This window comes from Trichomycterus rosablanca, chromosome 2 (assembly GCF_030014385.1).
Source record: "Trichomycterus rosablanca isolate fTriRos1 chromosome 2, fTriRos1.hap1, whole genome shotgun sequence".
Classification (NCBI taxonomy): Eukaryota; Metazoa; Chordata; class Actinopteri; order Siluriformes; family Trichomycteridae; genus Trichomycterus; species Trichomycterus rosablanca.
Window position 1 is genome coordinate 39,258,795 of NC_085989.1, and position 26,295 is coordinate 39,285,089.

Sequence of the window (26,295 nt, forward strand, 5' to 3'; positions counted from 1 at the left end):
AATAAAACAGTTTATTAAAGAATAACTTGGCATAGGGCAGCTAGTACCCATAACAAACTTAATATGTTTAATCTGGGCTTGTTAGATTCACTTTTTTGCCTGGCAAAAATGTATTCAAGGTTGGGTGGTGACGGTAGGCAGTGGGGGTTACTCCAAATCTTTTAATATTTGTGTGCTACCCCTGTCCCCATTTTGTCTCTGTACCTCCTGTGGAGCGAAACTGTGTCATAATGCAGCAGGCCTTTTCTTATTCAAATGCGAGCTATTGTCTTTGTAAGCAAGCGGCTCTGCTCGGTGCCACAGAACAACCAATCTTTACGTAGTGGTGAAAGACTACAGCGGGACATGCAGAAAAAAAGGCCCTGCTACTTAAAAGGCTCACGAAAGGAAAACGTCTGCGCTTGCTTCCATCCCACAAACACAGTTTGTCTACTTATCACGCTACACAGTAGAAAACAATACAAACAGAACAAAACACATTGCTGTTTTCAGGTTTCAAATACCATTGTGGAAGAGAACAGTGTCATTGTTGAACAGCGTTTTTCTGAATAATGTGGCACTTTTGGACAGCTTGGATGAAGGGAAAAATAGTTCAGGATGAAAAAATGACAAATGGACCATAAGAAGACAAAATAACAGTAAAAATATAATGAGGTTCTGCTAAGAACATTGGTGGGGTCATTGTTACCAACATGGTCTTCTTAATACTCACAGATCAGATAAAAGTTATGTAGATTGTCAGTCTCAGATAATTTTTTTTCTTCATCAACCTCTTCATCCTGGTCAGGGTTACGACAAGTCTAGTTCAACCATAGTTCCACATAGAAAACATAGCCAGGAGGGCCTGGTTCCACCCATAGACATATCATGTCTGTGTAGACGCCTGACCAACAGATAGCTTGTGGCATGTTATGACTACCAATATTTATTCACTTGAGGGATTGTTTGGTTTGGTTTATTAAGTTTAGTTTGGTTTGGTTAATTGGGTTGGGCTGTTTAGTTTAATTTGATTTGATTGGGTTTTAATGGCATAGGCTTATTTTGTTGGTTTGGCTCTTTTCATTCAGATTTTGTCTTTGTCTCTGGTTAATCTTTTTCTCAAATGTTATACTAGTGTCCTGAGGTTTATTTGAATATCTACATTTGTCTGGGGAATACTATGAACAAAAGTTTATTTGCTGCTGCAAAGAAGTTTTTAGACCTCAGAAACGCTTTATAAATGAGTTTTAACATGTACATTGGAATATCGTCTGTAATTAATTGTGCTAATCTACTTATCCTTTTATACCCTTAACATACTTTACTCTTGGCTTGGTTTGGTTTGGTTTTGACAGCTTGGCTTGGTTTTGGTATGCTTTAATGTTTAGGTTTTAGTCCTATTTTGACCATTTCTTCTCACATCTAAAATAGTTGTGAGAGAATTGCCATTTTGTCTTAATGGGAAAATGTATACCTATTAAGCTAATGTGCCATTTAACTATATATTTAATTATAACGCTAGTTTGGGCGGCACTGTGGCTAAGTGGGTAGCACTGTCGCCTCACAGCAAGAAGGTCCAGGTGGGGCGGTCCGGGTCCCTTTCTTTGTGGAGTTTGCATGTTTTCCCCGTGTCCACGTGGGTTTCCTCCGGGTGCTCACGGAGTCCAAAGACATGCAAGACAGTCCAAAGACATGCAAGTAAGGTGAATTGGAGATGCAAAATTGTCCATGACTGTGTTCGATATAACCTTGTGAACTGATGAATCTTGTGTAATGAGTAACTACCATTTCTGTCATGAATGTAACCAAAGTGTAAAACATGACGTTAAAATCCCAATAAACAAACAAACAATAACGCTAGTTATTTGTTTTGGTTAAGTGAGATTTTGCTATAACTACATAACTTTACTATGACTTTTGGTTAGGTTAGGTTTTGTTACATTAGTTTATTTTAAGTAAGGTGATGCGAGATGTGGTGTGGTTTGAATAGGTTAGGTTAGGTGTATTTTCAATAGGTTAGTTTAGGTTTGGTTAGGTTTAGTTTTCTTCGTCCAGTCCAGATTTTGTCTTTGGCTATGGAATCGTGCACTAGTGAATTCGGGAAATGCCTTTAAATTGTTTTGAAAATCAATTCTTTTGTTGACAAAAAGTAGTTTTGTGCTTGAATTTCCAAGTCACTTTTTCACTGCCTTAGGTTATGTTAGGTCAGGTTTGGTTAAGCTAGTTTAGGTTTGGCTACATTTAAAATGTTCAGACTCTGGGCATAAATACATTCTTATATGTGTTAGCAGCAAAAACTATTGTTAAATTCTATACCTTGCTGATTTTTATGTTTGTATCTCCACACAGACCACTTTCTATTATGTCGTGTGGGGAGAACTCAACCCCCTTCCCCCATTTTTCTTTCATAACCTGCTGGCACTGTTGTCTTTGCTAATTCATTTTTTATAACTTCTGCTTAAAATAGTGGTCATGATTAATTGTCTTGATATGCGTTATATTCTTACACCAGTCTCTGATAGCCTTAAAATCTCAAACCTTTACAATATTTTACAATCGCCTTCAAGGTGTACTATTCGTTCGGGCGGAAGGACACTCCTCGCGCGCGTTTAGCACTGAGGCCTGAGAAAGGGCGGAGTGATATCGCGGCGGTGAGGCAGTGCAGAGGTGAAGCAGTAGTAGAAAGTAGAAGCAGAAGTGAGCGGAGTTGAACCGAGTCGCACCGCGACCGCCGCCGAGCTGCATGAGGAACTTCGCGACTGGAATAAAGTTTTTACAAACGTTTCTACGAACAAGAACAGACTCTATGAGGCAGTTTTACTCAACGTGACTCCTGGGAATTAATTAATTTATGTGTCATTTTTTAAAAGGATGTATTATTGCTGACGCTTGAACAGAGGAGCTGGATCAGATGTCCGCTAACATGGGGAATTACAGAATTTGTTTAATCCTGTCAGTTTTGGGAATTGTACAAATGTGTGAAGGTGAGAGCATGAATGTTTTCTTTTGTTTGTTTAACTTGCTTGTTGTGGAAATAAGAGAAGTACATTTAGAGTCTGTACGGGATGAAATAGCGTCGAATTAATTCTGGAGAAAAAACACTCGTGTGACTACAAATAATCACACCAAAATAAGCATATATAAAACGCTCTGTAATGAAGAAATGCAATAGATGTGTGACACTATCTTTGCAGTAGTATTAACAATAAATGGTTAGAAAAGGGAATCGCAGACAACAGACACAGCCTATATATAACATGTTTAAAAGACATACATTTAAACAAGCGCTGTCCATATGAACATGAATATAGTGATGCTTTAAGTACATTTAACCAGCTGTGCTTTAGAAAACACTGTGGGTACAGGCTACTGTGTATTGTATCCATCCCAATGTATTAAACAGTTTTTGAAGAGTAACGTTTTAAGATGCCACAACACAACATATCCAATTTTTTAGACTTGCCGATCACAAACCTGACCAAAACATGATTCTTTGGCAGTGGAGATTTGAAAGAACTATAAATGATGTATTTACTATCCTATTTGTTAATAGATTCATCTTTTGCATGCCAATTTTGTGTGCTTTAATGCATTCTTGATAACATTGTAATGCTTGGGACAATGCTTTGGCTTCTGCAGGATTTGTTCTTGTTGAAATTTCAAGTATGTTTCAGTATAGCACAATGCATTTGTTGTTTTATTAAGATATTTCTAGTGTTAATGACTTTTGCATCAATATGCAATTCGCAAATCAGTGTAGCGTGAGCATCCTGATCAATCTCGAAGTCGACTGAAAGATCCCCAGAACACGATGTATAGAAATAATGCAAAATAATGCATATTAAGGATTTCAAAAATGTATCATTTAGTTTGTCGCAAATAATAGACGATCTATGAATCAGGTGCATTTAATGGATGGAACAAAGGCTGAATTTTGCCCCACTTGTTAATCGTTTTTGCTGTATTAAACCGGCAGAGAACAAAGTCGAATTATGAATTTAATGTGATAATAGCATCCTAATTAGACACACTATGTAACTTTTTACAAGGTTTGCAGTTTTTATCACATTGAAATGATGTTTTGAAATGTTGTGCCACTCGTTTGCACATGTAGTTTAAATTAATTGCATTAATGATAATGTAATGTTGTGCGCGTGCGTTCCAAAATGCACACCGAACCCAGTATTATGTGCTGCATGCACTTTGCATTAATAACCTTTTCTGTTATAAACACATTCGCAGTTCATAACTTCGCAAAGTTAAAACAAGTCTTAGGAATAAACCTAATGGAGCCCGAGTATCCATATCTGTGTGTGATTGTAAATCTGTTTCTAATACAGTGTTGTTTTAAATGTGTGAATGGGAATACAATTGGCTGTGTGAATGCACGAGCGCCTGTGTGACCGTGGGAAAATGATTCAGAGTTCTAGTATTGCACAATGCTGATCTCGGTTTACAAATACCCACATGTTCTAATCGGCAACTAGTTGAAGAGCTGAATTTCCAGATCATACTGGCGTTTGGCTTGAATTTTGGTTACATCTTTCTAACCAAATCCATATTCCAGAAAATGGACTGGAAAGGGTTTTGCGCAATTTGCCAACCTGTTTATTTAGTACTCCCGCAATGTGATGCACGTTCTATTAATGCTATTTTAAACTCCTTTTAGTTAACTGTGACATTTGTATAGTTGAAGCTATTAAATAAAATGCTGATATGTAGATGAGCTGGAGGGTTGTGGGACATTGGGTAGTAACTTGCCTCCCCCCTCATGCGTTAACGAACAAAGAGTCATTAAGAGGTGAACTTTGTATTCAGATCAATGGGGGATGGTGAAGAAACGACGTTATTGTCAATCTTAATTAAAGCAAAGCTTTTGCTTCTGGATCAGTCTGCAAGTTACCTTTTTAAATGCAAAAAAATCCATAAGCCCTAGCTTTTGGAAGAATCCAATCTAGAATTAAACAATGCTTTTTTTTATTTTTTATTGTGTAACTAAATAGTTAAAAAGCAATACAATTCCTTAGGGAACAAAAATGCACCCTAAAAACTTGTCTTGCTTTAGTTTAGTATTAGATCCCCGTTAGTTGCTTGTTTTTCTCTTATTTCCATTTACACTACATGAAGTGTGCTGAAGGTATTTAAACCAAGAGCTCAGTATGATTTTGCCCCATTTGTAGTTTATTATTTAGTTAATTTCCCTAAGAGAATCAATAAAGTCTTATCTTAGTTTAGTTTGGTTAGTTTGATTAATATATCATGGCTAAAATTTTATATTAGCCATGATTTATTAATATAATAAACATATCTAACTTTAAGACATATAAGCTCATGGATAGAGACACACACATGCTTTTATTCATCTTTATTGTAGTGAAAAATAACAGTAACTCAGACCAGTGCTTATATATATTCCAAATTAATTAGACGTTCATAAGGCTCAGTGGAATTAGATAAATACAAAAATAAAAATGTACACATTGCAAACCACTAAGAAGACTAGTACCATCAGGTGAGTTATGACTCCCGGCAACTATATAGCTAGTGTTCCTCCAGAACAACCTGTCTTCTTTTTGAGTCTTCAGATTTATTAATGGCTTGTTCATGGTTCCTCTAATTGTATTCATCCATATTGTAATTCAAATCTTAATTGCTGAATTATTAGGTAAGACAGATTACACAGCATGTGCAAAAAGTAATAAAATAAAAGGATGCATTTCCAACCATAAAGTAGATTGATGAGAATCCTGAGCTGTGCTACACCAGTGATGATAGTGTTAAACGTCTCTGCATGTGTGTAATTTTGCCACTTTTTTCTTGACAGGACTGAGGTGCATAGACACACACAAACCATGTGAAAACGGAGGAATGTGTACAGACTCAAGATGCATGTAAGTGCCCAATTTGCTCTATTGGCTGCCTTTGCTTAGTTGAATAACACAGTAATGTGATTAGACAAGCAGCTGAAATAGTTTAGATTGATGGCACCTGTTAGGCAGCAGTTAGTGGTGCTGGGTGGTAAAACTGTTTCGATTGCACATGTAACATAACATATTACATATAAAACAGATTATAGAGATGTGTTACAGAATAACATTTTGCTAGCTGCATTCATGTAGAAGGTGATGAACATGATCAATGTCTGAAGGAAAGCAGAACCATGTACAACCCCTGGCAAAAATTATGGAATCACCACTCTTGGAAGATGTTCTGTCAATTGTTTAATTTTGTAGAAAAAAAATAAATCACAGACATGCCACAAAACTATCATTTTTCAAAATGTCAACCTTCTGGCATTAAGAAACAATAAAAAAAAGAAACAAATATAATAGTTGTGGTCAGTCACAATTGCTTTTTTTAGATCAAGTACAGGAAAAAAATATGGAATCACTCAAATCTGAGGAAAAAATTATGGAATCACTCTGTAATTTGCAGTTTAAAAACAAAACATCTGCAGCAGATTAGATTTGCTAATTATTCTTCAGTTTAAAAAGAGTGCTTACACCTCGGAGAGCTGTTGCACAAAGCAGATTGTCATGAATCATGGTTCCAACACAAGATATGTCAGTTGAAACAAATGAGAGGATTATAAAACTCCTTCAAGAAGATAAATCATTGTGGAATGTCGCAAAAGATGTTGGTTGTTCCCAGTAAGCTGTGTTTAAAATCTGGACCAAGTACAAACAAAATGGGAAGGTTGTAAAAGGGAAGCATACTGGTAGACCAAGTAAGACATCAAAGCATCAAGATAAGCAATATGTCTTGAAAACAGAAAATGCACAACAAAACAAATGAGAAACAAGTGGCCGGAAAGTGGAGTCAATGTCTGTGACTGAACTGTAAGAAATCACCTAAAAGAAATGGGATTTACATACAGAAAAGCCAAACAAAAGCCATCATTAACACCTAAAAAGAAAAGAACAAGGTTAAAGTAGGCTAAAGAAAAGCAATCGTGGACTGTGGGTGACTGGATAAAAGTGATCTTCAGTGATGAATCGTGAATCTGCATTGGGCAAGGTGATGATGCTGGAACTTTTGTTTGGTGTCTGTCCAATGAAATTTATGAAGATAACTGCCTAAAGAAAACATGTTAATTTCCACAGTTGTTGATGATATGGGCCTGCATGTCGGGTAAAGGCACAGGGGAGATGGTCTTCAATAAATGCCAAAGTCTACATTGAAATTCTGGACGCTTTTCTTATTCCATCAGTTGAAAGGATGTTTGGTGATGATGACTTCATTTTTTAAGATGATAATGCATCTTGCCATAGGGCAAAGGACGTGAAAACTTTCCTTCAAGAAAACATATAATGTCAATGGCATGGCCTGCAAATAGTCCGGATCTCAATCCATTTGAAAATCTCTGGTGGAAATTGAAGAAAATGGTCAATGACAAGGTTCCAACCTGCAAAGCTGATCTGGCAACAGCAAGAGACAGTTGAAGGCAGATTGATGAAGAATACTGTTTGTCAGTAGTTAACTCCATGCCTCAGAGAGTTTAAACCATTATAAAAGCCAGAGGTGGTGCAACAAAGTAATAATGGTGCAGTGTTTTCTAATGATTCCATAATTTTTTCCTCAGATTTGAGTGATTCCATATTTTTTTCCTCTACTTGATCTAAAAAAAAAGCAATTGTGACTGACCACAACTATTATATTTGTTTCTTTTTTTATTGTTTCTTAATGCCAGAGGGTTGACAGTTTGAGAAATGATAGTTTTGTGGCATGTCTGTGATTTATTTTTTTTCTACAAAATTAAACAATTGAAAGAACATCTTCCAAGAGTGGTGATTCCATAATTTTTGCCAGGGGTTGTAGCATCACACAGTCTATTTAAGGGAATATCAGTAGCACATCACCTGTTACTTCTAGGCATATATTGATGCTATAAAGCTACAGTGTATCACAAAAGTGAGTACACCCCTCACATTTCTGCAGATATTTAAGTATATCTTTTCATGGGACAACACTGACAAAATGACACTTTGACACAATGAAAAGTAGTCTGTTTGCAGCTTATATAACAGTGTAAATTTATTCTTCCCTCAAAATAACTCAATATACAGCCATTAATGTCTAAACCACCGGCAACAAAAGTGAGTACACCCCTAAGAGACTACACCCCTAAATGTCCAAATTGAGCACTGCCTGTCATTTTCCCTCCAAAATGTCATGTGATTTGTTAGTGTTACTAGGTCTCAGGTGTGCATAGGGAGCAGGTGTGTTCAATTTAGTAGTACAGCTCTCACACTCTCTCATACTGGTCACTGAAAGTTCCAACATGGCACCTCATGGCAAAGAACTCTCTGAGGATCTTAAAAGACGAATTGTTGCACTACATGAAGATGGCCAAGGCTACAAGAAGATTGCCAACACCCTGAAACTGAGCTGCAGCACAGTGGCCAAGATCATCCAGCGTTTTAAAAGAGCAGGGTCCACTCAGAACAGACCTCGCGTTGGTCGTCCAAAGAAGCTGAGTGCACGTGCTCAGCATCACATCCAACTGCTGTCTTTGAAAGATAGGCGCAGGAGTGCTGTCAGCATTGCTGCAGAGATTGAAAAGGTGGGGGGTCAGCCTGTCAGTGCTCAGACCATACGCCGCACACTACATCAAATTGGTCTGCATGGCTGTCACCCCAGAAGGAAGCCTCTCCTGAAGTCTCTACACAAGAAAGCCCGCAAACAGTTTTCTGAAGACATGTCAACAAAGGACATGGATTACTGGAACCATGTCCTATGGTCTGATGAGACCAAGATTAATTTGTTTGGTTCAGATGGTCTCAAGCATGTGTGGCGGCAATCAGGTGAGGAGTACAAAGATAAGTGTGTCATGCCTACAGTCAAGCATGGTGGTGGGAATGCCATGGTCTGGGGCTGCATGAGTGCAGCAGGTGTTGGGGAGTTACATTTCATTGAAGGACACATGAACTCCAATATGTACTGTGAAATACTGAAGCAGAGCATGATCCCCTCCCTCCGGAAACTGGGTCGCAGGGCAGTGTTCCAGCATGATAATGACCCCAAACACACCTCTAAGACGACCACTGCTTTATTGAAGAGGCTGAGGGTAAAGGTGATGGACTGGCCAAGCATGTCTCCAGACCTAAACCCAATAGAACATCTTTGGGGCATCCTCAAGCGGAAGGTGGAGGAGTGCAAAGTCTCGAATATCCGCCAGCTCCGTGATGTCGTCATGGAGGAGTGGAAAAGCATTCCAGTGGCAACCTGTGAAGCTCTGGTAAACTCCATGCCCAGGAGAGTTAAGGCAGTTCTGGGAAATAATGGTGGCCACACAAAATATTGACACTTCAGGAACTTTCACTAAGGGGTGTACTCACTTTTGTTGCCGGTGGTTTAGACATTAATGGCTGTATATTGAGTTATTTTGAGGGAAGAATAAATTTACACTGTTATATAAGCTGCACACAGACTACTTTTCATTGTGTCAAAGTGTCATTTTTTCAGTGTTGTCCCATGAAAAGATATACTTAAATATCTGCAGAAATGTGAGGGGTGTACTCACTTTTGTGATACACTGTATATGTCTATAAAGCTTAAACTTTATTAGTCACTTTGGATGAATAGAAGAGTCATTGTAAATAACCACTAAAAGTAAGGCTTAGTATCACTCTCTTATAAGTTTATGAATAAGAGTGCATAATATAAAGTAAGTTTTTGGAGAGGGGAGGTGATGTGGTGGTCTTTCATTATAAGTCAGACCACCTGTTCAAACTTGACCAGAACTGACCTACAGTAGATCAGTGTTAGGTCTTTTATAAAATAATTTAGGTCAGGCCAGGCTGGCCCACAGTGAACTTAATTGTGTGTCTTTGTTTGGCCATATTTATTTTGGGACATTAATGGCATTTAGCAGACACTTATCCCAAGCAGCTTACAATTGTGACCAAATATGATCCAAGCAATGAGGGTTAAAGGCCTTACTCAAAGGCCCAACAGTGACAACTTGCTTGTGGTGGGACTTAAACCAGCAGCCTTCTGATTACTAGATCATCATTAGTACACAGTTTTTGGGACAATTTGAGTTAAACCAATCTGTTTTTTTTGTTAGATGTTGCTGTCTTAGTTGTAAATGAGTAATTGAAATCAGCGTTAACAGTCAATTTAGAGCAACATAGCTAGCATCTTTGCATCTTGGTAGCCACAAGCTAAAAGCTAAGCATTACAGCTGCCTTGATGCTGGATGTGGATTGAATAAATACACCATGTAGTTTTAAATGGGAACAAGGATGATGAGGCAGGTGGCTGGTTTTATGAACAAATTTAAGACACATGTGACTTGTGCTAACCTTGGAGAATAGCATGTAATATTAGTACACACACTTGTTATTTTTTACCATGTTTTACAAAAAAGGAGGCGTTGGATACACTTTCAGTTGTGGAGTAAAAAGGTTGGACTGTGGCCAAGCTTGAGGCAACGGTTATCATTTTCTTTTTTTTCTTTTTTGGCCAAGGCCGTCTTTCTCTGTTGTTTCATGGCAAACGTGCTGTGTGGCTGTGGTGTTCAGTCGGACAGGATGAATGGGTTGCCGGGCACAATGTACAACAATGTTGCTCAAGGCTACTCATGTCTGCTCGATGACACACGGGATGCTTGCACCTGTCCACAAGAATTCAGCCACTTCAATTTGCTCGATTAAAAACAAGCAAACCGAACCTGGATGCCGAGATCTGAAGCGCTGCTCTTTTTTTTGAACTTGTGTGGTGTCCATTCTGCTGCTTCCCACAGCATTTGTCTTCACTCTGTATGCTAATGCAAAGTGATTGTTATCACATGAATGCCTGGGGCTGTTGTTTTAAGTTTCTTGCCTGGTTTGGAAAGTTGTGTGTGTGCATATGTGTGTGTATTGGCTTTCATTCATGATTAAAGTTGTTTTCTCCCAGTGGGCATGAAAATGTGGGAAACGCTCTCTGTGGCTAAGCGGCAATTAGGTTGCTGTTTAAATTAAAAGCTCTACACTGATTTACATTTCTGTGTATGGAAAAATAGTGACCGTGCTGAGGAACGCAAAACATTGAGCTCTACAATATAAAAGATTATATTTCTTTGGCTTTTAACAGTCCATGTGTAAGTCTGTTATGTGAGGCTAGTCTATTGTCTATATTAATATAAATAATCTTCTCTGTTTGACTTTTTTACTCAATATTATCAAAAATCTGTGACTTTCTTGTATCAGAAACCTGTACGGTAGCATGAACAATATTTATGGTTTTGGCTTTGTGAATATAATCAAGGAATCAGAGAATTACTTCATCTCAAAACATATTTTTCATGCCCCAGATCTTTCGTGAGTATATAATGTTACGATTCTAATTTTCAGACCAGCAGGCAGGCTGAAAGTCTGGTAGCTCCTGCTTTATCTGTAACCTATTTGCCTCTTTGTTTTCTATCCCTTGAGGCATTTAGCCTTCTCTTAAGTTCAGGCTTTTGTTCCTGGTGAATGTTGTAACCTCAGGCAAAATGTTATCAACCTGGTTACTGACCAGCTCATGAAGAATGAGCTCTCGGGGTCAGTTCTAACCTTTTAATGTTATGCAGACTCACACCTGAGGGTAGTGTGAAGGTGCGTCTTTTTAACTGTTCCTTGAAGGCAAGGCAAAGGAATTACATGAATACAAATTCTTATTTAAGCTAATTATTTTAACATTCAATGAATATTTGGGACAATTAGATTTTTACATCTGGTTGAATATAAATGACTTTACCAATCAAATGATTTTGCATGCCATTCTATGTTAACCATGATTTTTTTGGTTAGTCTTTTTAATTGCTGTTTGGTGTTTGTTGTGTAAGGCAGTGATATTTATTGGAGTTTTTACAGGACATGTCATGTTATCATTTGCTTACATGTTTTCTATTAATATCAGTCAATCACAATCTGTATTGGTATGACAGTTATGGCTGAGAAAAAAACGACAGGTCCTGGTATGCTTACGTCTGTCCTGCAGTCAGTTTATAGACACACCTCAAGTACTCTTGACTTCGCCCCGTTTTTACAGCTCACAGACGGAAACATTGAGCTCTTATGTGAAAAGAATGGCATTTTAAAATACAATCACTGTGAGAAACACATGAATTGCTGCAAAAATTTTAACAAATCAAAAAGCTGCTTTTCCACCTACTGTTCCTGTCTGGAAGAAACATGACAACCTTTTTTTACCCCATGTACCTTTAGTTTTTATAATGTGACAGCTGTAGGACAAGATAGTAAGAAGAAAAGGAACAGACTATTACTAAGAAGGCTATGTCAAGTAGATGAGGTCATTTATAAAGCCCAGTGAATACTTGACCACAACCTTACAGACTAAAAAAAGCCACATGGCCACTTTAAAATGGAATGTGAGCAGCCCAGTCTACTTTTTAATCATTACTCATCACACATTAAGTTGAAAGATATTAAAACAATGTGGAGGTAAATATTTAACCAAGTTTATGGGCCTGCCCTGCCTTGGACTGCTTTCTCATTAGCCTCCTCCTGCATTCTTCAACATGTTGACATGCTCACAAGTTTTCATTTTGGTTCATAAAGCAACCAGTTTGAGGATTTTCTTACAGATTATTACCATTCAAAGTCACAGTGGTTATGTTCTAAACTTTAAAGCAGGCATTTAGGAAGTTTATGTGAAGAAAAGAGACATAAAGCATGGTCTGGACATAACTGAGACGTTGATCAGAAACCAGCGTGAGTGGTATTTGTTTAGACGGAAGCAGAGAGGTTTCTAGAGCAAAAGGGGACATGTAATACCACAAAAAGTGGTAAGACAACAACGCCAAGAGGCTTGACTCAAGTAAGTTTTGACTGGTTGGCCCTTGTCCTGACTCAGAAGCCCCTCCCTTTCCCCAGGGAGCCCAACGTAATCAGAGATCCAAAACAGCAGAAAGGGCCATTTATTCTTTCAGAAACCAACCTGTAACCTGGCACCACAAAACTGAGAGGAATGGAAAAAGAGGGAAAAACATGGATGAAGCTAGCGTTAGGAACTAGTATCACCAGTTGAAAATGGGCAGCTGTACCAGAAATGTGCTTTAATTTGAAGCATTCGCCTTTTTCTGTTCTTTTAACTCCCCTCTGCTCTGCTCTCAGGTGACCGTAGTATTATGTGAACACAGCCCCGGGGCCCCTATTGTGATTGTCCTAGTTATTGTAGGATTGGCTGCGTAATTGGCATGCTGCCGACAGCCAAAGGTTCCAGGACGTTTTATTAAAATACCACTACCCGTTTCACTTCGCTTCATAGCGATCTGACCTGGGGGCTTTAGTGGCCGGTGTAGTCTTTGTCAGATTACAGGAGTAATCCCTCCATAAATCGTTCCCATGAGTGCCTGCTTACAATGGCCCAGTCTTATAAGTAGGAGAGTAACTTTTATGAACGATGCAGTAACGAACAGTAATAACTTTTTGTAATAAGCATTAATAAGCATTTTTGTCTCCAGACTTAAGTCATTGAACTTGTATGGTGTGCTCCAAAATGGACCTAGGGAGTGATCTGTAGATCTGTATTATCTCTCAGTGTCACTCCGAGTCACTCTTCCACAAAGAGTGACGGAGCACTTGTTGGTGCTGAGTCTAGGAATGTAGGTCTAGGTGAAGAGTCAGGAAGTCCTGTTGCACTGACTGATTCAGGGGCCCTGGTCTCATCCCACCCACATGTGGAGAGCGAACGGTGCTTTACTAGAAAGTCCCAGCTGAAGCAGCGAGATAATTAGACAGATTGTAAGATGTCATTCAGAGTGGCTCCAGCTGGAGGAACAGGGGGGTGGCGGTGTGTGTGTGTTGGGGGGGGGTGTATGCTGGGATGCAGGGGACAGCTGGTGGATGTTGTGATGGTAATCCACTGAAGTCAGCTCTACACAAAGGAGGAGTGGAGGGCCAGGTGCTGCCTTTGAGTGGCCTGCTGCCCCATGCCGAGACAGACAGGCTCATGAAGGACCGGAGGTGGAGGGTCCCTATGCACATACGCACACACACACACACACACACACACACACACACACACACAAAGACATGCAGTGAATGTGAAAGCTCATTTTACCACAGGGATCAGAGCCCTGGTCACTCTCTCCCTCTGGGCTTACAAAAATGATGGGCTATAGATGAAGATCAGCAAAAACATACAAAATATTGCATAAAACAAGCAAAAAAGTATATATGGACATTAGGTCTGGTCACACTAGGTTTTAAGTCCTACATTTATTCACATTGGATTCTTTATATTGAATTTGCCAGCAAAACACTTGCTCAAAATTAAAATTAGTTAAACATTTAACTGTTAATTTGCATTTGCCGCAGTGAAGTGCATTCTGTTTATGTACAGTTGATCCAAAATGGTAGAATTGCTTGTATCTGCTGACACGTCATACAACATTACCCATCCCAACTTAATGTAGCTTTATCTGTCAGGACGCTAAATTAGGTGGATTTGAATGTGGTAATGTCAAAGTTAGGAGCCAACTTGGCATAGCTGGCAAACAGTGTCAAACTGTATTGAATGTATAAATCAATGTGTATCTTAGTCGGTCCAACAAATTCATTTCAGGAAGTTAAAATGCATTAATAAGTGTTTTAAACCAGAAAGAATTGCCATATTACAAGCTAAGTAAAGGTAAAATGCTAAGTCACGTCTAAATTGCTTCCTGAACCAGAATGACTGACATTTTTCAGCTACACTTCTGCGGCCAGGCCTTACAGCTTTCTCTGTGTTATCACTGGCAAAATACAAACCTAGGTTACCATTGCAGTTTAATAATATTATTATAACTATTATTTTAATAACCCATGGAAATTCGGTGTCTCTTAGGAACAGAGGAATGAGAATAAAGATGTTGAGCAAATACCTAAGCCGCTGGCATCCTCTGATGTCTTATTTATGGTTTAGTAGCAATTGACGGAAATATTCATTTTAAACCCATAATAGCTGTTATTCCTTTTATTCAGAGGCTTGTTTTTTTGCATCTGGGGTATTTTCTTAAGCTTCTTTTAATGGATTTGTGGAATGCTTTATAAGATTCTTCCTTTCTTACTGTCTGGAGGAATGTCCTTGCCTTCACCCCTGAATTTATTAAACAATATTTCAGCCGACTATTTCAGCTGCACTTGGTGGTACCTTGCTTACTACCTTATGCCTCATCTGCGCTTATCCTACTATAGAAATGGGTTCATGTGGAGAGGGAAGGATGAAAAAGACTGCACTGGCAGGCTGTAAGCGGGGTGCCATGATTCCCAGGCCCTGTAACAGGAAGTGCTGACTCCTCCTGACCCTTCTGTTTCACTTACATCCTGTCAGTCACTGCGCTAATGAACTACTCTCCATCTTAATAAATGTGACGCGTATACAGAAGGTCTAATATCTCACACATACAAATCGTAATTCAATAGAAAAAGGAACACCCACTGTGTGACTACCTGTTGCCCCTAGGTACTTTTTACTGACAGTAGTGAAATTTAGAGAGTTTATAGATGTTCTCAGTTCCCAGGCAGATGGTGAACGTCTAATTAACTCACTGTTTGTTGGCCTTCCAGCTGCACTGTGGTCAAGTGTGATGATGTGCTGTTTGTTATGGTGTTCTTTTGATAGCATTGGAATTCAAAGGTTAAAATCCTATTGGCTACTGTCACTTATTCTGGAGTTAGTTGTTTTCCAAGCCAGTTATATAATGTCCTCTTGTAACAGTAAGCAGGGTTGGATACTCAGTCAAAACGGCCTAGTCACTGGTCATGACCTGGAGTTGAAGGAACTTGCTGTTAAATGCACTTGATTGTGCTTAGAAGTAGCCTGAAACTGGTTGGTTTAGTCTAGATTTAAATACACTGGCTGTGTTCACACCTGCCTTGTGGTAAAACAAGGCTAAACATGTCAGAGTTTGATTTCTATTGACTAAATACTACATAGATTAAAAGTGGCATTAAACTAGGGATGTTGTTCTCCAGACTTTTAGTGACTTTAGTCTCACACCCAAGAAATTCAACTATTAGCTAATTAGCTAGGTTGTACTGGACTACATTTGTTTTTAGAAGTGAGAGGACATAAATCTGTTTGGAGATCAGGTTCTACCCCAAATATAATCGATCAGCTAAAGCGTCATGGTGTCTAATGTTTGTTCCTATAGTTTTTAGGGATCCAACGATGCACCACAAGGCAGTTAAAAATTGGTGCACATGTGCCACGATTCGAATCGGTAATTCATGTCAAATAAATTGATATTCACTTTAAACAGCAGAGGACACTGGCGCTATTCGCATGGTTGACGTCACTACACAGAGTTGTACGGGATTTTTCAGACAAATTTATTTACGTGAGGATACTTTCTTTATTTATATTATTCATTTATTTATTTAATGTGGGATTTATTTTGAAATTTCATTTTAGTTTTTTTACACAAAAAGGAAAATGTGCAGCATTGTTTTGCATAGTTTGTACCCACCTCAGAAATAAAAGGACATTCATTATTTAGATAAATAAAAGATTTTATTTTGTTTTTTAAGAAAAATAATCAAATGAAACTTTGTCATAATTTGTCTTTAATTTCATTTTGTTTAAAAAATCGGGGAAAAATAGTATCATGAACCCAGTATCGTGAATCGTATTGCATCGTGGATAGAGTGTATCGTTACATCCCTAATAGTTTTACACCAAATCTATGAGAATAATGTTTATAGCAAGTAATAATGTATGTCTTGCCCAACATCTGCAATAAAGCACAATTTTTTTAATTTGAGTTTAATCTGGAATCTGGTTTTTAAATGCTGTTTCTGCCACACAAAAAAACTTACATGTATGTTGCATAATGCATTGTCCAGTGTCCAATGGAATCATGAAGAATTGTTTGTGTGTGAATGCCACTATTGTTTCACTTTAGTAGTACTAGTACTTTTTCTTTGTGTATTTGAGAGTAAACACTGTGGGAAATGAAACAATAGGTAATGGTTTAAAACAGGAATGTTTTAAACCATTACCATGGAACAGAACCATGGAACAGAAACACTGGGATTGTGAAATACACAGTTTAATGGATCTAGGTTTTATTTTTTTCCGGGAGAGGACCTTTTTTCAAGTTAATAGTATTATTGTACGGCTAGGCCGTGTCTAAAGACGTCTGGTTCAGTTTGGGTAGTGGGGTGGGGTTTTGTGGTAAAGCACTTTGGAGAATGCTTCGGAAGACCTCGACTCCAGGATACATACACTGTGGTTATGGTTGCCTTGTTAGCAATAGCGGAGATTCCAGACAGGCTTTGTTGTTATTTTTTTTTATGTTTCTTAAAGTAATGTGATGGTAAATACAGTAACATAATCTTCATGAGAGACTCTTCTATTATTCTCAGGAGTACCTACTGTAAACAACCAGTTGTACATCTGGTCGTACACTTAGCGATTGCTTTTGCCAGTTCTGCTATCATAGACCATCTTCATATTAAACACAACCACTCCCTTCCAGTCTGAGTCTGATTTCTGAAGTGATGATAATTGTGAAGCAGTGCAGCCCAGACAAACTGCTCGACTGTAAGGAAACAAGGTTGCGCATTTGGTCCCGTACAGGTCCTGCATATTACTGTTTGTTGGCAGTAGTTTGTCCAAATGCACACCATGAAAGAATTTAACTTCTTCTCATATCAGTGCACACTTAGTTATGCAGACTTCAGACTTTTTCTTGGCAGAAGACTAATTCAGTTTCAAGTTTTTAAGTTCTGAGTTCACTAGAAAAAATAAACCTTGTGAAATATCTACAACTGTCCTTATGGGACCCAAACTCACCGTGCCCCCTCCTCCGTCTCCCTTCAGCCATGGGTTACTGTTGCCAGGCTACAGCTGAGGTCTGTTGGTCCGTATAAGAACGGGCCTGAAAGCCTGGCTGTTTGGGTCACTGCCCCCCCCTCCCTCCCTTCCCACACAATGAGATTCCGACTACTTTAGCTCTTTTATTTGGGCCACAAAATGCTCCCCTCCCCCCACTTTGGTTCCTCTCTGAGAATAGGGGGAGTTGGATGAAAAGGAGGGGGGCATCTTGTTGGCAGTGTGGTGTCAGTATGGGTTTTTTTTTTACAAAGGAATGGAGCTGCTCCCCACTTGTAGAGTTTGGAACGGTGGGGGTTGTGCTGTGTGCCAGACATTGCAGGAGACCAGGTTTTGCAAGGATTTCCTTACTTTTGTATTGCAACAACAAAGCCTTCGTGTTCAAACTCAGATTTTTATTTTTCTTGGACTGTAAACTGTGTCTGGTTTGATTCAGATTAGTGGCCAATATTTCGTAAACCCGAAGTCAATTGCTGGCAGTATCTGCCCTGCTGGCTTTCCGTGTTTCGCATTGGTGTGGGATTCATTGCTTAAGGGTACCTGGGGGGGATTCGAATCCTTCCACTACAAATTCTCCCATGATGGAAGCTTGATGGACCATGACTGACCAGACTTGTCTTTTCCAAGGGGCTGTGTTTGTGCTTCCTTTCTACAGGTGCCATGACCTTTTGATTGTGTGGGCTAGTTCTAGGGAGTGTGGTGTTATGTTACCTGCCCTGCTGACCTCCATAGCAGGAATAGGGTTCCCACAACAAGCTGATAAGATGAAATTCACACACATCCTTCCATGCTGAAAACTCAGAATGGGTTGCTTATATAGACTTTAGAGATCTTGGATTTACTCTAGAGATCTAGGCTAATGGAGTAATTTGTTACATTTCAATGTATTTTATTACATATTATGTTCAATACTGCTTTCTGTTACTCTTCTTATCAGAACCCCGAGTGGAGCATCCCAGGTTTGTAAGTCTATTTGGCCTGCATCTATCAGACTTCTCTGGTTAAGAGTGCTCACTTGGGATCAGTCTGAGATCATTGTAGAGAGGGACCGATCCAAAGTCAGCACTCTTGTTCTTAGAAGATTGGTAATCACGGCCAAGTGTGTATGTATTTAAATGTGTGTGTGTTAAGCATGGGATTCATATTGTTTGTTGGTTTGTTTTTTTAATTAATGTTTGATGTTGGTTGCCTTCCACTCATTCCTCATCTATTGACAGATCAAATATGATCATACAAAGTGTATTGGGTGTGTACTTGTCAACTCACATGCATGTATGTGTGCGTTTCTGCATTCAAGTTTACCGAAAAGGCACAAACAATAGTGCCTTTGTTTCATGCCAAAGCTCCATGGAGTGTTAGCTAGACCTGTGCTGACAGATACAGACAGATGTGGACAGATGCAAGGCTTTGTGCTGCAGCTGCCACAAAATTTCAGGACTGTTAAGATGCGCCTGGATTATATTGTTTCAACCCAAATTCGGTCACCCTCGTTAGTGCCTCAATTTTTTTTAGGATCAGGGATTAAGGCATTCTGGGAAATGCTACCAGAGAATGCTAGAAAAAAATTGCATTAAATGTGTCAAGACATTTTTGCCAGGTTAAAATACAGAAAGATTACTTTTTTGCTCTGAGAGTGCACAGATTGGCCTCTTGGCTATGTGCTGAAGGAAAAGAAAGATAGGAATTGCCAAGGCCTAGTCAAAAGAATGTGTGTTTTGGCTGCAGCGATATGTATAAGGACAAATAACCTTTTCTTTTCTGTCCTCCCTCCTGTAGCCTGACCAGTATCTGCATATTGACACCCACATCTATTTGTCAAGGACCTTACAAACCAGACACCAAGAATAATACTTTACAGCAGTTTTTAGTCAAGTAACTGTTTGTAATCCAAAGGTTTATTGGACATCTCATTTTCCTCACCATAATTTCAGCATAAGAGCTTTCCTTTTGGTTGGAAGCATGCTCCAGATGGAAGCTGTCACCAGATTCTTCTACACATTCATTGTTCTCTTACACCTACACAATCACTTTATTACCAGCTTAAGTCTCAAATTCATTTTTGATCCAACAAGATCTGTGGAGAACCCTGAAAAGGAACGACACCTTGATGAACACATTTTAAAAAACTAGACTGTCAAGAGTGCATGCTTGAAAAAAAAAAATCTCAATATGGGTGGGTGCCTCTTTAACTCTCTACCGTGCCAAGAGTCTTGGTGCCTCTGGTTTCACTATTTTAGTGACACCCAAAAATTCCAGACATAGTTAATTTGCCTCTAAATAAACCCCGCCAAGCCATGACCAATAGCTGAGGGAATGAAGAGTAGGGGCTGATTGGTGGTGTGTCAGACTTGCTCGTTCGTCTGTGAGGTTGCCAAAGCAACGGAGATCTGGGATTTGCTGAGGGGGCGAGTGTTTTCAGAGCAGGAGACGGGGGATTACAGGAAGTATGACATGACATTCCCTCAGTAGTGGACGCTAGCCCATTGCCTGACCATCTCCTTCACCCGTCCAAAGGCATTCTGTTCGAAACAGACGCACCACCCCTCCCCATCTGCATAGCCTCCCAAACATTATCATGACAATCAGACTGCTGACCTATGACATTTGACCTCCCAGCGTGTGAGAGGTTTCATAGGGAAGGCATTGCAGTGCTACAGAGGCCTTGGAAAAAGGAGGAGGTGGAGTAGCCCTGGTAACTGAACAAGAACCCCTCCTTCCACAGTATTGCTGTTGCTCTATTGACCAATCAAATCAAAGCTTTTTTGACTAAGCGAGACCTGAACCCACTGACCTGCAACTAAAACAGATAGTGGAATTAGACCATCTGCAATGCTTCTGAAAGTGTAATGAGATGTGCCTTTGCTTGGAATCATGGATTCCATCAAACTGGACAAGGTGGTGACAATTTCAAGGATATTGAGTCAACAGGAGACACACAAAGAGTCTTAAAACTAAACCTGTCCAGAAGAATGGAATTCCCAGAAATTCCTTTGTACCCTTAATATATATGTTTCACCAGGGTGGGTTAATAATACTAGTGAAGGTACAAAAAGCATTGAGGGGATCATCTCAGTTACATGAAAGATTTTTAAGACCACCAAATTTCTATTTCAAATTTCCAGTTTTAAGTAGTTTTATAACCAAGCCAGTGCCCTCTGTAGGCCAGAATCTTTAATTGCACCAGCCAGCTTTTTTTAACAAGAGTCTTAAAAACACCTATTAAATAAGTTAAGGGGGAGGAGACAGATGACCACAAAAAGGCTACGCAATAAAGGCTGAGATAGCATGGCGTAAAAGGTGACCATCCTATAACAGAGAGCAAAGGAAAGACCATTGTTGTCTCTGTCCAGGGGTTTGGTTTACAGTAACAAAAAGAAAGAGCTGAGGGCGGGACAGAAGAGCCATAACAGGTCTTGTCATCGGCTTCAAACAGCTCGTTTGATGTGGCGCCCATCCTGTACAGGGGGCTCCCTGGGTGGGTGTAGGGTTACCCATCGTACACTGGGCGACCTGGTCCGTCCCCCAAGAGATGCCTTTTAAAGTAAAGCTGTTTGTGTGTTATCTCGCCTGGGCAGTTTCAGCTCACGCTAAGCCGTCCATCAAGATAGTATACGACCACAATGACAGCAAGAGAGCCGACCAAGAGGCGAATCGCCAAACAAAGAGGGTTGACCAACATTTCATAAATGTTGCATGTTTTGTTTGGTCTTTTGATTCGCTTCTTTTTATTAAACACAAAGCGCATTGTGCTGTACAATTGATCTTTGTTGCATGCGTGTCTGGAGTAAAAACAAAGTAAAGACTATTATTGGTAAACTCTGCTCTTAAGTGACTGGCTCATCGTTGTGTGAGCGTGGAAATGAGGTTTGGCTGCGCCATGCAGACGAGTAATGTTAGTGGAATGTGAGCTGGCACAGGTCGAGTGAAATGGTGCAGCTGGGAATACTGGGGAAATGTAAAAATTGGGTTTGTCCAATTTGAGGAAAATGGATGTCATGCTGCATATGTCCAAGTGCATGTCGGTTTCTGTTTGTTTGTGTGTGTGTGTGTGATTGTGTGAACTCACGAACCAGCCAGTCAGTGTTAATATAAAGACAAAGTCGTGGTTTGTGTTCATGCGCTGAGCTAATGATCCAGGCAGGCAGTCTGACTCAGATCCTGGCAGGACTGTCCCTGGAAAGTGGAACTCCCAGTTTGGATTGTGAAATGCTTAAGGCTTTTTGTTGCTTTTTTGCTTGCTGACCAGGTTCTTATACCAACTTACCAAGTTCTAATCTTTATTTCACTGTTCTTATGATCTACAGGTGCCGGCCTGGATATATAGGACCACTTTGTCAGCATCTTGACCCGTGTCATCGTTCACCATGCTTTAATGGAGCCGCCTGCAAAAGTCAGGTGGCCAACGGCATCCCACAGTATACTTGTGTGTGCCAGAGAGGCTTTAGAGGTAAACCTTTACTTAAGTATTTAAAGATCTACTGGTTTTTGACACCAGATTTGCAATGGTTGAACAAGTTTATTTTGATTAATGTTTAATTTGTGACCACTTGAATGGTTAAAAAAATAAAATGTGATTATTATGTTAGGCCTAACGTTATTATATTTATGGTCAGCATTGTTTTGGATTTGGTTCATAACTATCTGAACCTACCTACTGTTTTTTGGTATTTGGTAGAACCCTTACCATCATGTGTTTAATTCCTTTTGCTGGCTTGTAGGTCAGGACTGCTCTCTGGTAGATGCCTGTGCTACAAGCCCATGTGCCAACGGTGCTCGCTGCAACAACTGGAACAACCACTACAACTGCTCCTGCCCGCCCAGCTTCCAGGGCAAAAATTGCCGCAACGACATCGACGAGTGCCGCAAGCCAGGAAAGTGTCTGAACGGTGGAGTTTGCATGAACACGCATGGCTCCTTCCGCTGCGAGTGTCTAAACGGGTACAGCGGGCGCACATGTGAAATACCCACGCAGCCCTGCGCTCCGTCTCAGTGCCTTAACGGGGGAACCTGCCATCAGACCGGGGACCACACATACGAATGTGCTTGCTTGCCAGGTATGTACCAATTAACACAACCCTTAACACCTACATACTCACTCCCATGGCTACGTTCCCACATATCCATTTCCCCTCTGGATACTCCTGCTGGCTTTCCCAGACTGCGCCGCTGCTCGAGGTCAAGCTGCTGCCTGCTATAAATAGTTTAAAGAGAAGAGAACCAGGGGGTGAGAAGAAACAAGAAGAAACTGAGGCTGCCTGACATCAGGGAGGAATTTACTTTATGACCATTTTGCTTTTTCCCGGGGGAGCCAGCAGGAAATGGCTTCCTGCCAGAAAGGAAGTCATTGAAACCATGAGCGCAACTAAGACAAGCAAACGCGCCCGGTCCAGACTCCAGTCGGCCCTATGCTACTGTGGGAACTGGCAGGAGAGAGTGTAAACACTCTAACACCCACTGGACCTCTTAACTGACCTGCAGCCCTTGGTCGTAATGATTCGGCGTGACTGATGAAGTGAAACCCACTGCATTTTCTCTCTGACAAAAGCGGTTCGTCTCTTTTAGGTTTCAAGGGCGTGAACTGCGAGGTGAACGTGGACGACTGTCCTGGCCACAAGTGCATGAATGGAGGCACTTGCGTAGATGGAGTCAACACCTACAACTGCCAGTGTCCACCCGAGTGGACAGGTATGAGATCCTACACACACTAAAGCAAGAAAACTACACAGAAAGACACGTTTAATTAATAGCGATATAGTGCAGGCAACACTCTAAATATCAATCAATACCAATCCAATTCATTGTCTTCAGAGTATCAGACCTGGCTTTTCTCAGTAATTTATAAATCACGATACATTATTGTTCAGTTCACTTTTGGAATGGCCGTGGTGGAGCTTGTGTGACTCAGTGGTAAAATGGCTCTAGCCGATTGCCTCTGGGACCCAGGGTATAAATCCCCAGCTGTGCTGTAAACCTGTCAAGCATCTACATACACACATTATCAGTTAAATCTAAAGGGAGTTCGAGACCCCATGATGGATTGATGCTGTGCACTGTGATTCCAGGCAAACCACCAGATGCTTGTTTTCTCTTAATTAGTTCTGTGTTTTGCAAAGCAGAGCAGTTTAGCCTGAACTGTATTTGCAAAACTAAGCCAATCTAAATATTGTTTATAATCCTGATGTAATACTTTATCATTTCACACACAGATCTCTGTGGAAATATCAAACCAAGATAGTAATCAGACCACATGTTTGTTTTTTAGGTCAGTACTGTGCTGAGGATGTGAACGAGTGCCTGATGCAACCGAATGCCTGCCACAACGGTGGCACGTGCTTCAACACCATTGGCGGCCACACGTGCGTCTGCGTGAATGGCTGGACGGGCAACGACTGCAGTGAAAATATCGATGACTGCGCCACAGCAGTGTGCTTTAACGGTGCCACGTGCCATGACCGCGTGGCGTCCTTCTTCTGCGAGTGTCCCGTCGGCAAGACTGGTACGGCTTTTTATGTTTAACTGCTTAACCTTTAAAATGACATTTCACTCCAGCTGTCCTGACCTGACCTGTCTTCTTTTTGACTGCAGGTCTACTGTGCCACTTGGATGATGCATGTGTAAGTAACCCCTGCAATGAGGGCGCCGTGTGCGACACCAACCCGCTCAATGGTCGCGCCATCTGCACGTGCCCAGCAGGATTCATCGGAGGGGCCTGTAACCAAGACATGGATGAATGCTCCATAGGTACATTTACATTGACATTGCACAGTCCACCTCTAGGCTGGGCTTTAACACAAACACAGTTAGCCGTGTTTAGGAGAGGAAAGGTCAGAAGAGGTCTTTTCCTGCTGCAATATTCAATCTCTGTACACTCTCCTACAATGTGGCTCTGTGTGGCAACCCAAGACTGGCATGTAATAGGAAGCAGCCACAGACTGGATGTGTGTCAGGGGGACGTGTGCTGATCCTGATCTCCTTGATCAGATCAGATGTTGTGCAAGCAGCAGCGGATTCACAATCAGGAATTGGAAATGACTAGATTGGAAGATAACGGGGAAAAGTCTTTTAAAAATTAGTGCTATTTGGGCATTTAGCTACAAACATTCTTTAAAGCTTTTTTTATTATTCGAAGTTCCGGTGCAAAATTTAAGCCAAAGTTTTGTGCTTTTTAAATAACACCTCGCTTCAGGGAAGGAGCTTGGCATGGTCAGAAAAGTATAACTGGATAAAAGATGCATTTTTGTGTGACAAACATTTACATTTACAGACGCTCTTATTCAGGGCGACTCACAGAAGTGCTTCCTCAGTAAACATGTAAACATAGTATGGGTTAGTATTGATGGGGGTCTTTACTAAGCACTGGAATAGAAATGAACCCTGCACTTACTAATCTATAATTCCAACAAAAAATCTGTTCCTCTGCCTGTATTTTCAAACAATTTTGATTACTAACTGCTGTGAGTTTAGAGAATTGTGTGGAATCTGGATGAGTTTCGCCATAGGCTCCTAAAAAGCCAGTCATTTGTTGCCAAGTTTTCTTCTAAATGGTTCAAGAATTGTGGCTTTTCAGTAAATAATTATAGGTGGTCTGTAACATTGCGAGTTTGAATGCACAGTTTGTTTATCACGTCCTCCTGCATTTCTGTGTATCAACCTCCCCCTCTTTTTGTCTCTTTGGTTAAAAATCTTCTCATTAACTGTATAACTAAACCTGTCTCGTTTTGTCTTTATCAGGTGCCAATCCATGCGAGCACTTTGGAAAGTGCGTGAACACAGAGGGTTCCTTCCAGTGCCAGTGTGGCCGCGGCTACACCGGACCTCGCTGTGAGATCGACATCAACGAGTGCCTGTCCATGCCCTGCCAGAACGATGCCACCTGCCTGGATCGCATCGGACAGTTCACCTGCATCTGCATGCCTGGTACGGCAATTCCCAAACGTTTTACACAACGCGAGTGCTGTCCTGTTACGCAAGTGTGATTTAAGTCATTTAATCAGAGAGCAAGGAGTAACAATTAGCACAGAGATCTGGTACATAACAGACTAGTTCGAGGTGGCTGGAGGGCTAGGTATACACCGCTGATGCCATGTGAAAATCACGGAAAACAAGCCCCTTGCAGACACACACACACACACACACAGTCAAAGTCCCCTAGCCGGCCCTGGTGCATCCCGTGGTCTTAAGGAATATACAAATGAGGGCTGGGAGTGTGAGGTCTATAGGACTAGCGGAGAGCAAGAGGGAGAGGAGTGTGTGCTGCATGGTAATGAGCAGTGGAGTGGTGGGAATGAACAGCAACAATAGGGCCTCTCTGTGCTACTCTCGGTCCCCCCTCATGCACACAGAGCGAGAGCAAACTTTTTCCCATCGCTTTTTCACCAACCCCCTCCCACTCCTACCCCCCCTACCCTTTTCATTTCCACAGACGCCTCTTACTCACCATCACCCTCATCATCAGCTGGTGTAGTTGGACTGTTCTGAGTTTTGATTTGTTTTTAGGTTTGGATAAAG

At 40.5% G+C, this 26,295-nt stretch overlaps 1 protein-coding gene across 1 annotated transcript in view; it reads left to right on the top strand.

Moving 5' to 3' along the window:
• Window positions 1-2,813: 2,813 nt before the first annotated feature.
• The window catches only part of notch3 (notch receptor 3), a 42,812-nt gene continuing 19,330 nt past the window's right edge, over window positions 2,814-26,295 (top strand). Inside the window, exons 1-8 of the mRNA XM_063015293.1 lie at window positions 2,814-2,963; window positions 5,804-5,870; window positions 22,092-22,234; window positions 22,506-22,841; window positions 23,350-23,472; window positions 24,050-24,283; window positions 24,373-24,528; window positions 25,519-25,704. Coding sequence (XP_062871363.1) covers window positions 2,891-2,963; window positions 5,804-5,870; window positions 22,092-22,234; window positions 22,506-22,841; window positions 23,350-23,472; window positions 24,050-24,283; window positions 24,373-24,528; window positions 25,519-25,704 — 1,318 coding nt within the window. The 5' untranslated portion in view covers window positions 2,814-2,890. The remainder of the gene's footprint in view (window positions 2,964-5,803; window positions 5,871-22,091; window positions 22,235-22,505; window positions 22,842-23,349; window positions 23,473-24,049; window positions 24,284-24,372; window positions 24,529-25,518; window positions 25,705-26,295) is intronic.